Here is a 17,170-nt window from a genome sequence, read left to right as displayed (position 1 = left end):
TCATCAGACCATTTTTAAAGGGTGAATAGCAGAAATTACGCGCGTACAATAGTTAATTAATCTATCTAGGGTTGCCTACGGCTTGGTCTGTTTTGTAGTGTGAATAAACAGAACTTCTGTAAATAAGATAAACAACAAAAACAAGCGTCAGAATTTTTCTGTCTGACTGTTGTTTGTGATCAGTGTCGTTTGTGTTTAGTCGGCTTGTTCACGTGTATTGATGCTCTTGTCGATGTTTTCGACCCACAGCACGACTAAGTATGTAAGAATTATGTTGCCGCAACAGACAGCGTAAGGGAATCATACTTCTGTGACGGCTTTCATTGAAGCGGGTGAGTGTCACTGCATCGTCTGTCTAGCGGCCCCAAAATCCTCTTCAGTTCCTTTCCCGTATTTTATTTAGTTCTCTTGTTTGCGTGCCTTTTATTGAGGTTCCAATTTTTATCAGTAGTTCGTGGTTCCGCTTCCTACCCGTGTTGCATTTTTGGTCAGGTTCCAGCCTGAGTTGTGTTTATAACCTCCCCACCCTTGGTATAGTGGTCCAAATTTTGTTCTTCAGTTTGCCGTGTTGTTGTTCAAATTAATTGAGCCTAAGTCTCCAATAAATCATTTTTTACCGGTGTTACTTCAGAGTAGAGTTTTCTTAAACTTGTTTATTTAGTATGTGGACATCAAGTCCTCCTAAATTTACCAATGGCCTTCTTGTGAACTGCCTGAATCGACCATAATCCTGCCTTAATCCTTAAGATAATTTAAATATGTCCTTTAACATTACCTGCATATTTTATATCTACTCCAGAAATAAAAATGGCTGTCCATGGGACTACACCAAAACGGAAGGAAATATACAAATATGAAGCCCCATGGCCTTTGTACAGTATGAATTGGTCTGTGCGGCCTGACAAACGCTACAGGTATTTCTCAATCAATAAGTTCTCTTATAAGTCACTCCATGCTTGGTATGTTTTGTATTTGTTATTATCCCGTTCCTTTAATTTTTTAGACTGGCTATTGGGAGTTTTGTGGAAGAATATAATAACAAAGTCCAGATTGTATCTCTTGATGAAGACACCTCAGATATTAGTGCCAAAAGCACATTCGACCACCCCTATCCTACCACCAAAATTATGTGGATTCCTGACAGTGTAAGTAAGACTCATGATTGTTGAAAATGTTCATGGTTTCAATTAATGTGCTTCATCCAAATATTTTGTGTTACCCTTGCAGAAAGGTGTCTTCACTGACCTCTTAGCCACCAGTGGTGATTATTTAAGAGTTTGGAGAGCAGGAGAGCCAGAGACACGCTTGGAGTGTGTGCTAAATAATGTAAGTCAGAATTTTGTTCTTTTTCTAATCTTAATGCATTATGATCCTGAACTTATTACACATTTCATTTTATGTCATCAGAATAAAAATTCAGATTTTTGCGCTCCACTTACTTCTTTTGATTGGAATGAAGTTGACCCAAATTTAATAGGAACATCAAGTATAGATACAACTTGTACTATTTGGGGTCTGGAGACTGGACAGGTAAAAGATAATCACTTCACCCCTAATTCTAAAGAAACTGGTATTAGTAGTAAATATTTTACTTTGATTTGTAGATGGTGGGCCGAGTTCAAGTGGTAACCGGTCATGTTAAAACGCAATTAATCGCTCACGATAAGGAGGTTTATGATATAGCCTTCAGCCGGGCTGGGGGTGGACGAGACATGTTTGCTTCAGTTGGTAAGCCAGAAACCATTTAAAATTTTAACAAAAATTCTATGTAATGTTGCAAATTGGAGTTTTTTTTTTGTTTTTTTTTATCCTTGACTGATGTTTTCCTTTATTTGTGAATCAGGTGCCGATGGCTCTGTAAGAATGTTTGATTTAAGACATTTGGAGCACTCGACTATAATATATGAAGACCCATCTCACACGCCGTTACTACGCCTGGCTTGGAATAAGCAAGATCCCAATTATCTTGCAACAGTAGCAATGGATGCGTGTGAGGTAGGAGTTTCTGTTTATTTGTGTATTTGGTATAGATATAAAAATTTATTGTAACGAAGTGTACTGTTAAATTCTAATCTCCCGTTTCCTTTTTTTTTTCAGGTTATTATTCTAGATGTAAGAGTGCCGTGTACTCCTGTTGCCCGCCTCAATAACCACCGCGCTTGTGTCAATGGAATTGCTTGGGCCCCTCACTCTTCTTGTCACATTTGTACTGCAGGTAAATAGTGCTAGGGCAATTGTTGATGAGTGTCTTTTGTGTGTGTGTGTCTATGAGTGTAAGGTACTGATTTGTCATTGTTATCATTTTTAATGTTTTGTGCTTTCTTGTGAAGGTGATGACCACCAAGCACTGATTTGGGATATCCAGCAAATGCCAAGGGCAATCGAAGATCCAATCCTTGCTTACACCGCAGCTGAGGGAGAGATAAACCAGATCCAATGGGGCGCCACTCAACCAGACTGGATTGCAATTTGCTACAACAAATCACTTGAAATTTTAAGAGTGTAAAAAAAAAATTGTCACTTTTTAAGGAAAATGGTTTGTTATTGTTGTTTCTTTGCTAAGCTTGGCCCTTGGTTTGGACTGAAAAGAACTTGCTGTTTTATTTCTTTCAATCAGAGTGGTCTTGTACACTAAAAATAATGAAGACTTTTTTTCAACTTGTACATAACATGCAGAGAAAATCCTGACTTTCACAGTTTGATTGTGATTTTATAGACTCAAATCCAATGGACTATTTCAATAATTTTAAAGATTTAGACAGTGCAAAATCTCTGTCACACTTCTCTGCCTTTTAAAAGAAATGGGAAGGTTTTTTTTTTTAAATTTGTCCTTTTTTATGCAAGAGGTGCTATTGAAGTCACTGTCGACCCTTACTCAATAAGTTGACTAAGGTGCCCAAATGAAGTATAATTTGTACTGGCCTTAATTTGGTCAGGGTTTCAAAGTCCTCCACTGAATACTTGCTGTTTTAAGTTGTTGTGTTTTCATTGTTTTTCTTCTAGATTTCCTCCAGGTTTATTTCTTTGTTCAATTCATTTCCTTCTTTCTTCTCTCCTTTGATATGTTTTGAATTCTCTTTTGTACATAGTTTACTTGTGTAAGTTAATACTACTTTGCCTGACCTTTTGAATGAATAAGGTATCCCATCTAAAGAAATATTTATATATTTGTGTATATTTTCGTCACTACATAATGTATTCACAACAAAATTAGCTGTATTATTTATTAGTATATCTATCTTTTAGTATCCGTTTTTCCCCACAATCATGTAAGTTCTCTTGCATTTGAGCTTTTCCTTTAATTCCTAGTTTGATCAATGTGTCTGTCATTTGATTGGTATTCTTTGTTCACAATGTCTACGCTGGGAATCTCAAGGCCTTCAATCATTCAGTAAAATTTATAGGCCGAATTTCGCATTGGAGGTAATGTCCATTTGCTTCTCTTCTTATTTTGTATGTCCTAGTGCGTACTCTAGGGGAAGTACCCAAATTGTGTAACACAATTTTCTCTGAATAAATTTTTTCTTGGCCACCATTGAACATTGTTTAAATGAATCTAAATAAAATGAGCATACATGTAAGGGAAATAAATATAATGTTCTTTTTGTTCCAAAGACATGCCTGAATTTTTCGGGGCACACAAACATAGACTCTGAATACAGCGAACAGCCAGTAGTGGAGACAGATAAATACTGTTGACTTCCAACACCCCTTTGTTGAAGAATATCTCCATGGTTGATGTGGTTAAAGAACAGGTTTTTTTTTTTTTTTTTAGACCAGTTGAGCAGTGGAGATTTTCGGGTTGATGTTGGTAGTAGTGGTGTCATAACCCGACTACCAACATCAACAAACAAGCAACAAAACAAGGTTCAGGTAGATGGCCGCAAAATGGACATTGTCGCAACAAGTTTAGAAGCCTTAATTCGTGAGTATTGATATTCGGTTGTAGATTGTTGCGTTAAAATCCCATAAATTTTCACCTGCCATTAGTCTCATCTGAAACACAAAAATTGAAATAAGAATGGACGTCACCGTCGGTGGATGCGAAACATCCATCCATTTCTGTGGATTTCCGCATTTTCAAGTTGAATTTTTGAAGGTTTTTAATTGGATGGTGAAATTGAAACATTTATGGTCATCAGTAAAACTTCGTTAGTTCTCAGAATTTTTGACGTTACCTCCCAAGTTGAGAGGTTATCTTTCGTTTCACCTGTCACTTCTCTCTCTTCTGCTTCTGACGTTTTTTTGTGTTTTTTTTTCACCTTTTCTAAAGGTTTAGTGTTCCATGAGAGCGAAACCTATCCTTTTTTAGAATGATGTCGTAGTTGGTATAGTTTTGTTCTATGTTGTCACAAGTCTTGTGACATTCAAGAAACGCCTTTAGCTCTCTAACTAGAAAATTTTATTCTGAAAGCCCTTTTGTGAAGTTTACACCAATGTTACTTCAATGACATCTTTGTACTTGTTCATCTTTGATAATTTCAGATGGATGTTGTCGAGTTGATCTGTTGATGATGTTTTGTCTTTAATTTAATTGCAGAACGGGCAACAAGTCCTTCAAATCCTGGCACAGATAATGCAGCAATTGATGCTTTCTGTGGCATGGTCAACAAGGAGCCAAATAGTGCTCATATTGCTACCAAGCTGATCACTACTCGAATACAAAGTCAACAAGAATGGGAGGCCCTGCAGAGCTTGAACGTAAATATTAAATTTATTGGCTTGCTCTTGTTCTGTTGTCTTTATTTAGTAATAATTTTCACCTTTTGATTTGAAATAGGTTCTCGAGGCATGCATGAAACGTTGTGGCTCTTCATTTCACTCTGAAGTCGGAAAGTTCCGTTTTTTGAATGAGATGATCAAACTAGTCTCTCCTAAGTATCTTGGTGGCCAGACACCAAAACCAGTTAGGGAACGCGTTCTCCAGCTTATGTATTCTTGGACTATAGAATATGCACGTGAAACAAAAATAAAGGAAGCATATCAAATGCTTCGCAAGCAAGGTGTTGTTACAGAGGATCCCCCAACTGACAATTCAGGTTCACAGAGCTCAGCCTCTAATAGAAATTCTGCATTTGAAGATGAAAAGAAACAACGTTTGCTTCAGAAACTATTGCAAAGCAAGAATCCCGAAGACCTTCAAGCTGCCAACAGACTTATTAAAACGATGGTGAAGGAGGTGCGTTTTTCTCTCCCTGTTAGTCTTGTTTGTAGAAATCTCTAAGATATTATAAATTCCTGGTTTGATTTTTATTCTATAATTATTTTTTAGGATGAGCGCAGGACAGAAATAATAAGCAGGCGCACTGCTGATCTTGATGCAGCGCACAACAACGCCAGGCTTCTCTCAGAGATGTTAGATTGCTACAGACCTGCTTCTAGTTCAAAAGAAGACTTGGAACTCATCAAAGAGTTGCATCAAAGTTGTCAACGTTTAGGCCATCAGATAAGCAAAGACTTTAAACCTGAGGACTCGCTCTATGGTGCGAATCAAATCTGCAATTTATAGTTTGACTCAAGTTTCTAGCTTTTATCTAGTTAATTCCATCTTGTTTTACAGAGGAAGGCATGGAAACTCTCGATGAATTGACCCGGATGTGTGCCAAGTATGTGATTGTGGTTGTTGAAGGATTGCCATGCATGAAGATACCAGATTTGCCGTCAACATCAAAAGTCTCTAGTGTCTCTAATGCAGCTGCATCATTGCTAGATCTTGGCACTCCAGGTGGAAATGATTCCACAGCTCCAGTGATTCATGAACTTGCAGACTTGGGTATATATTGACCTTGCACTTAAAAATATTGATCAAGTACTTTAAGATTTTTAAAAATAGTTTCTAACCAATTGAATATTTTTTTTTTGTTCATTTCTAGTCATCCCTCCTGTCAGCAACCACTCTGGTTTAGGCACTTTGGGAGATCTCTTCTCTCTCTCAACTGCTGAAGCTCAGACAAGTACTTTGCCTTCATCAACATCCTCTGTACTCCAGCCGATGCCTTTAAATGCTGTCCCAGCTTCATCAACAGGTACGAATTTAAATCTTCAATGTCCACAGTGTATGAAAACTGCCTTCTTGTTTCATGCCATCACTAAGTTTTTTTTTTAGTTCAAAAAGGGAAGGCTGATGAGAAACCTAATGCAATAAAAGCTTTAGAAGATTTGGATGCTCTTGGAGAGTCATTGCTGAAAGAAAGTTTGCCACCTACTGTCAGAGCAGGCTCACAGTTTAACAAGTAAGTTACTTTATACATAAAAACCCATGATTTAAAAATGTTGTTATTCACATTTGCCCTTTACTACCCTCGGTTTTCTTTGTGTGTCTTCATTAGGGCCCCCGCCAAAGTTCCAATGAATCTGTTAGGAAGAAACTCTTCAAGTGCATCGGACAGTGGTGCTGTTGGAGGCATTGAATTTAATTCAACTCCTGCTGTGGTTCCTGGTGACAATGTGCAAGCTTCAACTTCCCTCGACCTAGACTTCCTAGTAGGAATCCACGACCAACCCTCAAGCAGCAAACAGGAAAAAAGCAATACACTTCTCGATGCCGATGATCTCTTGAATGGTGATGACGCTATGGTGGACTTGACAGATGATGCTGTGTCTCCCACAATTCCCCCATCACAACCAAAACCTCCAACTGAGGGGGACGCACCCAGTGCCAGTACTCCAGCCAAGGAAAATCCACCGCCTACTCCTGTAGAAAAGAAGGCCGGTGAAACTGTTGAGCCAGTCAAGGTGACTGAGGTGAAGTCTCTGAATGACATTTCAGTTTCTTTAGACAGTATTAAGCCTGGTAAGTTAATGCTTCTGCTTGTTTGATTTCCCTCTCTACAACAAGCAATTGTTTTTGACTCAATGAAACTTGATGTCTTTTTCAGGTCCTATTGCCCCTCTCACAGCACTTGATGAACGGAATGGGATATCAGTTGTATTACATTTGGCAAGGGACACTCCTCGCCCTGATGTGTCAGTCTACGTTGTATCAACAATTAGCAAGAATTCATCACCATTATCTAATTATGTCTTTCAAGCAGTCGTTCCTAAGGTACAGTAGTTTACTCTTCATTCTACATAGGATTTTATTATTTTAAACAATACACAGTGTCTCACTATTGTTTTTGACTTTTCCAGACATGTAAGCTCAGATTACTTCCAGCATCTAGTTCAGAGCTCCCAGCTCATAACCCATTTCTTCCTCCATCTGCTATTACTCAAGTGATGCTAGTTGCTAACCCTTCCAAGGTAATCTTTTATCTTACACCATCCTCTATTGAATTAAGTAATGAAAGCACCATTAAATTATATGGTTGCACTAATTTGTATTATTCCTTTGTAGGTACCGGTAAATCTGAAGTTCATGGTAAGTTACTCCATGGATGATGACACAGTGACTGAAATGGGTGAGGTGGAGAGTTTACCAATGCTGAGCTAAAATTCCTAATTTAGTGTAATTGTTGTAGCCATTTGATAATCATGATTGTTCTAATTGTTACCCTCATGAGTCAATGTCATCCAAATTTGTTTTTGCATTTCACTATTGTTTGCATCAACACTTCTTACCTTTGGCACCACATATTTTATTACCATAGGGATCGTATTGCTAAATTATTATATTGAGATGTGTAACATACAGTATTTCCATGTTAACTTATTCAGGAAGCAACACAATCAAGACAAGGTTATATTAGTGGTTTTTGTTCTCTGGTGCTTTTCAGTTAATTCTATTTATGTAAGTATTTATTCAATTTCTTTTGGCTCAAAAAGTGAAAGGAGGAATAAAAGATTTCATTCTTGATTTTGGCCTGAATATGTGGACCACTGACATTTTTGACACTACATTGTGTTATGAACTCTTTGTATGTAGCTCTTTTTACAGTCAGGTTAAAATAATATTAACCATCAAAATTTGAACTGATATAAGGTTGCTCATAGTTCATAAAAAATGCACCGTGACTTTTGATGTAAGATTTTATTTAGTATTATTTTGAAATTTTATAGACTTTGATGTTTAAGAATTTGGGCTGATTTTAGTGTAGGTTCTGAGTCTAGTAACAGATTCGATTCTTAAAGAATCATTCAGACTTATCTTTTTACTTTATGTCACAGAGTTTTAAACTGTGTTGTCTATGGAATTAAGTTTGATGTATGATTTTTGAATCTTTGTATTTTACAGTACTTAGTGTTGAGTGGATAGTCACCACCAGTAGGAGTCTCTTTTTTTTGTTATTAGTAAAAGGCAATGTGCAGATTTTTCACATTTCTTTTGTCATTTTCCCATCCGCCCATTTAAAAACGTTTCGGTTGTGGGTTTATTACTCACAAGGTTGATCTATTGTTGTTATTTTTGCTTTGATAAATTGTTGCATCCAGTCTGGCTCTAGCTCATTATCATTGTCTAAACATGAGCATACTTAATGAACACCTTCTACCATTAGTATTGTATATCTGTGAGAAAGTGTGGATTAATGAGCATTATTCTGTTGATGCTGTATTGTGCAGAGTTCTTGTATCTACCTTAATTATTTATCTGTGATTTTGGCAATTTTCAATTCTGAAAAATGCCTTCAATGTATTTAGGTACCACCTTGGTGCAGTTTCTCACTGTCCCTTTTGTATGGTGCTTGTGATAATGACTTTCCGTAAACGTAAGATGAAATTTCAGCCAGCTGTTGTTACACTGTGTGCACTCTAACATGACCAGCAATGTTAAATGTTGAATCCTTTGCCAAACATGAAAATCAATAGCTTTCATCCTGGCTTTGTATGTTTAGCAAGCTTGAAAATTTTATCTGTATAGTCCTGCTTCTAAAATATATTTTAAATGAAGAAAGAATATTGTTGTTCATTACTTCCCCTCACTCCCACTTCCCACTAAACGTCATGACATGATGAAGTAATAATTTCTTTAGCTACCAAAGTTCCAACCAAAAGTGCAAATTGTATTAAAAATTTCTTGTCGCCGAACAAACATTGACTGGCGACTTGCCTCACAGTGACCCTAATTTTGAGGGGCACCCTGTGTCGTGAAAAGCACACACACACGCGCACAGGGCGTTAAAAAGGCTTGACCCTGGCACTGCCACGGCCCTGCCCGGGATGGCCTGCGCGGGCCTGGCATTGTGTTCGGTTCCCTGAAGTCCCGTTAGCGCATGGACTCGAGTCAGCTGGCTGGCTGGTTCACAACTTGACCTCAAATCTTGCGGCTCCACCCGACTGGAGCTCCAACCCCGCCCAACCCAGCCCAACACAAAGCCAGTTTGGTCCTGGAGGACCTCGGACCTCGCGCCCGCCTCAGCGAGCCGCAGGGCCAGACCCCAGACCAACAACCAGACCTTCGAGCAGGGCCTGGCCTGTCGGCCTGGCCTGTCGGCCTGGACTGGGCAGGCCAGGACCCGTGGGGCCTCGAAGGAGAGCAACAAAAGGACGAGGAGGACCAGCACGGGCGTGCGCAGCGAGCAGCGTTTCTCGACGTGGAAGGCTCTGCAGACGCGTTCAGAGAGTCGTTTCCTTCGCTGTCTTTCTCATAATTATGGGACCTTCCGAATAGGTGGGAGAGGCCGAATGGCCACTCTAACTTTTGGCGCGAAAACACTTCGAACGGGGAAGTGCCACAGCCGCAGCCGCAGGGAAGCGAGAAACTCATACTCGCACTCGCATGTTTGCCGGGCACAGGGGACGGGACGGGGGTTCAAACACCGGCTCGGTCCTTTCCCCTTTGTCCATGCCCGGCTGTCCGCCTGTCTGCAGGCGCCGCCTTTGCGCCCTGGGGCCCTGGGGCTCGACGCGGCAGAGGCAGTCTGGACGGGAAAAGTTACACATTGAGGGTTCAACGGCCACGCCTGTGCCGCACTGGCTTCGAGGCTGTCTGGCGTGGCTGTCTGGGCTGTGTGCTTTGGCACGGCTGTGGAGCCTGGATCGGCTGGCCTGTGGCTTGTGCCTGTGGCTGGCTGCCCGGCTGGCTCTAGCCTCAGCCAAACCCCTTGCACCTGGGCCACGCCGTCGACAGTGCTGCGCTGGCCGCCGACCGTTGCCTACCCGCCAGGGGCGCCGCGCCAGCCCGCCCGGCCGCCACACAGTGGGCCAGAAGACCGGTGGAGGCGGACAAAACTCTAGACGCGTTTTGAGCTCCAGAGTCGCTAAACAGGCCTCGAACTGGACGTGTGACCCCACCAATGGACTCCTCGTTCGGAGAGCAATCCATTGGTGGGGTCACACGTTCGGTTCGAGCCCCATTTAGCGACTCTGGAGCTCAAAACGCGTCTAGAGTTTTGGCCGCCTCCACCGGCTTCTGGCCCACTGTGCGCCACGGCCCAGACCTGTGCCCGAGACCACCAACCGCACAAAGGAGTTTGGTGTGCAGCCAACGACAGAGTTGGCGGAGGGTGGTTTCTTTCGCAGCGAACGAAGAGTACTCTGGGGGAAATTCCCTCCTCCTGCGACAGAAGACGGGGTGGAGGCCCCGGCGGTTTTCTCCTCTCCGCCCTCCCCTCGAGGCACCACGGCGGGGCTGGCGGGGCTGGCGGGGTGGGTACGACGGGTACGCGGGATTAAAAGGATACCAATCGGCGGCTTCCCTTGTCGAGTACCGCGATTTATTTCGGTATCAACCCGTTTGGTGCAAGTTGTATAACGTTAGCAGGTGCTGTGGGCCGCGACGCGACACGACCACTGCCAAAACCAGAAACCAGTATCAAGAGTGCAAGAAAAAGAGTGATAAAAAGCGAGGCAACGGCCGACGGAGTGGATGGGCTTCCAGTGGCTGTCCGTCGGGCATGCCGCCTGCCAGTGTGCCTGCCAGAACAAAGTGACGCTTGTTGCCTGCTTGCAAGGGCAAGCGTGGTTTTTTTGCCCACAGAGCGAAGTGTTGCCTTTGGCTTGCCTTTCAGGCGACTTTCCAGGGGCCAAAGCTGGGGGAAAGGCCTCCCTTTAAATCCACCCTTGTTGATTTCCAGTCACCACCAGGGCACCAGGGATTGCCATGCTTGTCGGCATTCAGTGGCTGTGCAACGGTGTCCAGTGGCCACCAGGTGGTTTCACTGCAAGTGGCTCCCCGGGGGAGCCAGACACCGTCAAATCGAGGAGCGAAGTTGCCTTCCAGATTGTTTAAAAAATTGAATTGGAGCAGTGCAATCTGATTGCCTGGACAGGTCTTAGCTCACTCGCGCCGCCGCGCCGCCGCGGCTTGTGGGCCTGCGGCGCAGCCTGGGGACTGTGGGCCGTCGTGGCGTGGCACGGCGTGGCGGGCGTGGCACGGCGTGGCACGGCGTGGCACGGCGTGGCACGGCGTGGCGGCAGCGCCGGCAGCGGCTGCGGCCAGCTGACTGGGGTGAACGACCTGGCACCTGGCCGCCCTGCCCTGCCTTAGACTCAGCCGGCCTTCATCATCATGCAGACACACAAATACTCAGTGAACCACTGACCTAATCCGGGAGACGGCCCGAGAGGGAGGGAGAGAGAGAGAGATGAATATGCCGGAGAGAAAAAAATAAAGAAGAAGAAAAAAGAGAAAAAAGTGGCTGCCGGTCTGCCGGCGGACCTCGGGCGGCTTTGAGACCCTCTAACTCTGTCTGCCGCTAACTACAAGCAGAGAGGTTATTGCCCTCAGGAGACCGGCTCACACACGCACACAACACACACACGCACACTCAGAACCAGAGGCACCAGAGGTACACACAGACACACGCTCACACACACACAAACTTCAAATGATTTACACAGGCGAGCGCACGAAACCATCGAGCGCATAAGAACGCACACACACGCACGCTCACCCATACAGAGGCAAAGTGGTCCACCTGGCCCCCTCGCATGTAACACCTGCTAAATGGGTGTGGGCTGCGGCTGTGTACGGCGGGCGGGGCGGGGCGGGGCGGGGCGGGGCGCCCGGCTTTCCGAAGGCAGGAAGGCGGGCTGCGCCGGCCAGGCTGGTCGGTTCGTTTTCGGACATTTGTTTGCCACTTTCTCGGTGGGCGCATAAATAAGCGTGTCCTTATCCGAGTGTTACGCCCAGCTTTCCAAAATCGAGTCAAACGAAAGCACGACAAAGACGTAACGCTGGACGCACGACCTCCCCTTTATTTCCAAATCGGCCAATATCGAACAGAGTCAAATTGGCCAATATCGAGCAGAGTCAAATTGGCCAATATCGAGCAGAGCTCTGTGCGGCTCTTCCACTAGAAACTAGATCCCCAAATTGAGGCTCCCTTTCCTTTTGTACCGGCTTAGAAGGCGGTGAAGTTAGTTGACGCCTCTTTGAGGCCCACGAACCGAGCGACCGGTTTCAATTTTGGGTCCGTAACGGTTCAATTGGGTTGGAAGTAGGGCGAGCATGTACTAAACGGGTAAGCTGGGGACCTAAGAACAAGTCGTCCATTTCGCATCGGACCGTCGGCCCATCGGCCCCAACACTCGTGCAAACACAATCTGTTTCGTGTGTGCTCTATAAATGCACTCCCAGCAAACTATTGTACCGTGGCAAAGAATGCGGGGCTGGAATGGCACGGGGCCAGGCTGTCTGGCAGACAGCGTCTGCGCGCCAAGGCGGGGCGGGGCGGGGCGGGGCGGGGCGGGGCGGGGCGGGGCGGGGCGCGGTGGGGCGGCCGCGGCTAGTGCGGCCGCTGACTCGGTGTATTTTGCATTACACTCTCCGGGTGAATGACCCCGTAAGGGGGACAGGGAGGGGAGGGAGTCTGGAGTCTGGGACTGGAGTCTCCAGGCGGAGCAGGTTCAGCGCGCCGCCTGCGGCCTGCGGCCTCCCTTCTCCTCCCTCCTCCCCTGGAGAAGCTGGAGAGGTCTTCGGAAAATAAAACTCCAGTTGAGGAACGATGTATTTTTCGCAGCTCAAGAATGACGACCACAAGCGAGACTCCAGCGGGCGTTTCCCCAACTTGCATTGCCATGTGCATGCCGTCGTGCGTATTTACAAAGCAGGGCCCGCGCGGGGCGGGGCGGAGTGGGGCCCAAGAGGCGACCAGACGGGGCCTGGCGTGTACAGCCCGCCCCGCGAGCCCCGCGCCGCACTGGAGTAGTGCAGTGGGTCAGTCGGGCCAACGTGTCTGGGTCCCCTGGCCTGGGCCCCCCTGGGTCTGCCCTCGGCCCCTCCCCTCTCTCCGTCTTCGCCTTGCTTCGGCCCCACTCGGGGCCCGGTCCGCCTCACTAGGGCCCCAGAGGGGCAAGTCAGGCCCTTTCTCATCCGCGCACTGTCCCCACTCCTTCGGTCCTTTTGATCGGGTTGGCCCGGGTTGGCCCCCTCCCCCTTCACCTTGGCCGGGCCCCGGGAGGCCCCGGGAGCGACGTGAAAGCCGACCACTATAACACCGCAAGGCGGCAAGGACCGGCAGGGCGCCGCAAGGAGTGTTATGAGTCACTGCAGGACCAGGACGAGCAGGGCGAGCAGGGTGTTCACCTCGGCGCCGCGGCCGTGCGTGGCGCGGCGCGGCGTGGCGGCAGCACACGTGGCACTCGAGGCGCACGTGCACCGCCCCTTCCCTCGACGGGCACCTCTGGGCACCTCGGCGGCCTTCTCCTTCTTCTTCAAAATCGGCGACCGGCGCGGTCCACGCCGACGACTTCCTTGCGCGCGAACGCGGCGCGGGGGATGAAAGACCCGAGAGTCGTCTGTCTCTCTCGCACCTACACCGGGAGCCCCATGAGTGCGAGAGAGACAGAGCGACGACTGAATGAGTCAGCTGGCGGTCCTAGCCGCGGGACATTACGCAAACTGCGGAAGCAACGGCCAATTCGGCTTCGGTTTTGTACATCAGCCTCGCCGGGCAGCCGGCTTCGGGCCGCCAGGCGTGCACCACGCACACCCAGGGCGTTGGCCGCGGAGGTCATCACACCCCTCCCCTTGCAGGCCGCTGCAGGCCGGCGAAAGAGGGCGCGGATCCGGGGATCCAGGGGTAGGCGATGGGGTTGTTGCCTACCCTAAAAGGCGGACAGCAAGTCGCGCACTTTGTCCGCAACTTCTGCGACATCGACCACCCCTCAAGACCGTATCTGGATCCGCCCTTGGCGGGCAATTCGCAGAACAATCCACCCGACATGTACATGCAGCGGTTATTTGGGTTGCAAGTTCGTCAGTTTGTACACTGTCGAGGAGAGCAGTGAGGACGCCTTGCTGCGGCCGTGCTCCTGCTGCGACTGAAGACTGAAGCACCTCCTTTCGGAGGGGCCTAACCGACTGCCGCCGCCAATCCCCCCCCTCTGACCGCCTCCCCCTTCCCCTCCCCTCGTCGTCTGCTGCAGCGCCGCCCCTCCGGCCGCTGCCCAGGCCACTGCCCCGGCCGCCGTACTCACGGAGAGTGAAAATGTAGGTATTTGGGGCGATGTTCCGTTGAAAATTATTCAATGGAGGGGCGGAGCTGAGTTCAGTGCCCTCGGGAACCTCGGCCCGCCCCGCCCCGCCCCGCCCCGCCCCGCCCGCCCCGCCCCGCCCCAGCTGGGAGCCGGAAGCCACAGCCTCCAATCAACAATGTGGAACAGTCGAATTCGGGCCGAACGTGTGGCCGGCACTCCGGCGGCACGCCGAGGCAATCCTTTACCAGGACGACGACGCGGACGACGCGGACGACGCGGTCGACGCGGGCCTCGGCGTAACGCGGGGTCACTGTCCTGCAGACTCATTCAGGGCGTCCTTTTCGTCGCACTGTCTCCCTCGCACTCATGGGGCGTCCGCTACGGGTGCGAGAGGGACAGAGCGACGGAAACGACTCTCGGAGTCAGCCTGCTTCTGGTGCTTGCACCTCCGGTGTCTTTGACACAGAGTGTTTCGAAAAAGACAAAAGATGCGAGTTGCACGCAAGATGGGATCTGCCGTGCCAAAATAAGACACCCCAAGAGGCACGTACCTCATGTAACGGCCCCCCGCTGGCCGCGGCGTAAAGAAGGTCAGTGTTAAAGGGCTGCGTGCCATCCACCGTCACCGTTTGTCTCCGTCACTCCTTTTGCAAAGGAGCGAGATGGAGAGGAGGGGGGGGGGGCGAATGTGCGAGAAGCGGGAGAGGCGAGAGGCACCTGGTCCCGGTGCAGCCGGCCGAAGGGAGTACCGGAGGGCCTACATGAACGGCCCGAGCACCTCCAATTGTTGTTGTTGTTGGCGTATCGGGTTTCGGCGCGCTAAAATTAGACCGTGGGCCGTCGCGGGGGGTGCGGGCCTTGCCGAGGCGTTGCCGTGGCGTTGCAGGCCATTGCCCCGCCAGGGTGAAGTGTGTCATTACAACCTGGCCGCCGTGCCCTGCGCCTTGCGCTTACGCTGCGCGGGTTGGGCTGCGCGGGTTGGGCTGCGCGGGTTGGGCTGCGCGGGTTGGGCTGCGCGGGTTGGGCTGCGCGGGTTGGGCTGCGCGGGTTGGGCTGCGCGGGTTGGGCTGCGCGGGTTGGGCTGCGCGGGTTGGGCTGCGCGGGTTGGGCTGCGCGGGTTGGGCTGCGCGGGTTGGGCTGCGCGGGTTGGGCTGCGCGGGTTGGGCTGCGCGGGTTGGGCTGCGCGGGTTGGGCTGCGCGGGTTGGGCTGCGCGGGGCTGCGGCACGCTGCCCCGTATTCCGACCGTTATTGTCAGGCGGGCCTTCCCTGCGGCCTGTCGACTGATTCCGAGGGTCCTTTCCGTCGCTCTGTCTCTCTCGCACCGGTACGGGACGCCGCGCGAGTGCGAGAGAGACGCGACTCTCGGAATGAGTCTCCTGGGCCGGCCTGAGGGTATTAAAGGGAGCAGGGCAAGCAGTCTGTGGCCTCGAACCAGGCCTCGACGGAGGCGGCCGAGGCGGGGAGCGGCTCCATGCGCCCTCGATTCGGCCGTCTCGGCCCGTGCATGGCCTGCCGATGGCCTGCCGATGGCCTGCATGCCGCATGCCCACCGGGCCATGCCCACCGAACCGCGTGCCTCCAGATGCCAAAAAGGGGGAACAGAGCTTCGGCCGGCCGCCGCGTTTTTGCGGCGTTCGCAGGCTGCAGGCGCGGACCCACCTGCAGATTCAGAGTGGCGTCCCGCAGTCGGCAAGCTGGTCCAGTATCGCATCTTGAGTCCCGCGACGAGTGCACGCAACCCTTTCGAAGAGAGTGTGCAATAGCCGGCATTGGATCTGGAGACAATCCCTGCGCTAACTTTGGGGAGGCAGAACGTAGGTTATGGTGGGCGTATCGAGGGGTATCGCCGCGCCGTGCCCATCCATGGTGCCCACCCCAGCGCACCGCCGGCAACGCCACGCCATTCCCACGGTGGGGCGCTAACTTTGGGGAGGCAGAACGTAGGTTATGGTGGGCGTATCGAGGGGTATCGCCGCGCCGTGCCCATCCATGGTGCCCACCCAGCGCACCGCCGGCAACGCCACGCCATTCCCACGGTGGGGCGCCTTGGCCGCGGCGCCGAGCGCGCCGAGCGCCTCGAGGTGGGAGCACGCTTCCCTACTGACACAGTCCTCGGTCATTGCCGTCCTGGACTCGAAGACTCGGAGGCTCGAAAATGATGGGGCCGACCGAGCCGAGACGCACGGCGGCACGGCCGTCCCACAGTGGGCCAGAAGACCGGTGGAGGCGGCCAAAACTCTGGACGCGTTTTGAGCTCCGTAGCTAAATGGGCCTCGAATCGAATGTGTGACCCCACCAATGGATTGCTCTCCGAACGAGGAATTCATTGGTGGGGTCACACGTTCGGTTCGAGTCCCATTTAGCGACTCTGGAGCTCAAAACGCGTCTAGAGTTTTGGCCGCCTCCACCGGTCTGCTGGCCCACTGTGCGTCCGTCCGGGGCCGTCCGCTCGGCCTAGATGGACGAGATGGACCACTGACTGGCCCTGGAGCCGCGTACACTTCCAGTGGAGAAGAAACGCGCCCGTCAATCAATACCCCACGCGCGCAGGCCGTGCTTTAGGTTAGTACGGGGAGTCTCTCGCGCGCGGGGTAGCGGCCACCCGATTCTCTGACGTTCACTCGTGATTTCCCCCTATTTTGCGTGGAGGACGCTTGCCGACGGCCAACGGAAGAGGAGAAACACGCCTGGTTACAGAGCCCGCCGCACAGTGGGCCAGAAGACCGGTGGAGGCGGCCAAAACTCTAGACGCGTTAGCTCCAGAGCCGCTAAACAGGACTCGAACCGAACGTGTGACCCCACCAATGGATTGCTCTCCGAACGAGGAATCCATTGGTGGGGTCATACTTTCGGTTCGAGCTCCACTAAGTG

At 49.7% G+C, this 17,170-nt stretch overlaps 2 protein-coding genes across 3 annotated transcripts; both read left to right on the top strand.

The window, feature by feature from the left end:
* The first annotated feature begins 118 nt into the window (after positions 1 to 118).
* LOC117651906 (DDB1- and CUL4-associated factor 7) lies at positions 119 to 3,591 on the top strand. The gene is made up of 9 exons (XM_034396464.1): positions 119 to 332; positions 800 to 914; positions 1,004 to 1,145; positions 1,228 to 1,326; positions 1,408 to 1,530; positions 1,605 to 1,728; positions 1,844 to 1,995; positions 2,098 to 2,215; positions 2,331 to 3,591. The coding sequence occupies exons 2-9, from the start codon at positions 808 to 810 to the stop codon at positions 2,504 to 2,506; spliced, it is 1,041 nt and encodes a 346-aa protein (XP_034252355.1). The 5' UTR covers positions 119 to 332; positions 800 to 807; the 3' UTR covers positions 2,507 to 3,591.
* Positions 3,592 to 3,772: 181 nt separating this feature from the next.
* On the top strand, positions 3,773 to 8,833 carry LOC117651904 (ADP-ribosylation factor-binding protein GGA1). 2 transcript variants are annotated; one of them, XM_034396458.1, is made up of 11 exons: positions 3,773 to 3,925; positions 4,541 to 4,701; positions 4,781 to 5,179; positions 5,273 to 5,483; positions 5,561 to 5,773; positions 5,874 to 6,026; positions 6,107 to 6,233; positions 6,330 to 6,793; positions 6,879 to 7,045; positions 7,132 to 7,242; positions 7,337 to 8,833. In XM_034396458.1, the coding sequence occupies exons 1-11, from the start codon at positions 3,889 to 3,891 to the stop codon at positions 7,430 to 7,432; spliced, it is 2,139 nt and encodes a 712-aa protein (XP_034252349.1). In that variant the 5' UTR covers positions 3,773 to 3,888; the 3' UTR covers positions 7,433 to 8,833. The 2 variants fall into 2 exon arrangements, with proteins under 2 accessions (XP_034252349.1, XP_034252350.1); XM_034396459.1 differs by lacking the exon at positions 3,773 to 3,925 and adding an exon at positions 4,015 to 4,099.
* Positions 8,834 to 17,170: the final 8,337 nt, after the last annotated feature.

Source organism: Thrips palmi, unplaced genomic scaffold (genome assembly GCF_012932325.1).
Source record: "Thrips palmi isolate BJ-2018 unplaced genomic scaffold, TpBJ-2018v1 HiC_scaffold_6, whole genome shotgun sequence".
NCBI lineage: Eukaryota > Metazoa > Arthropoda > Insecta > Thysanoptera > Thripidae > Thrips > Thrips palmi.
This window is presented reverse-complemented; position numbering and strand designations above follow the sequence as displayed.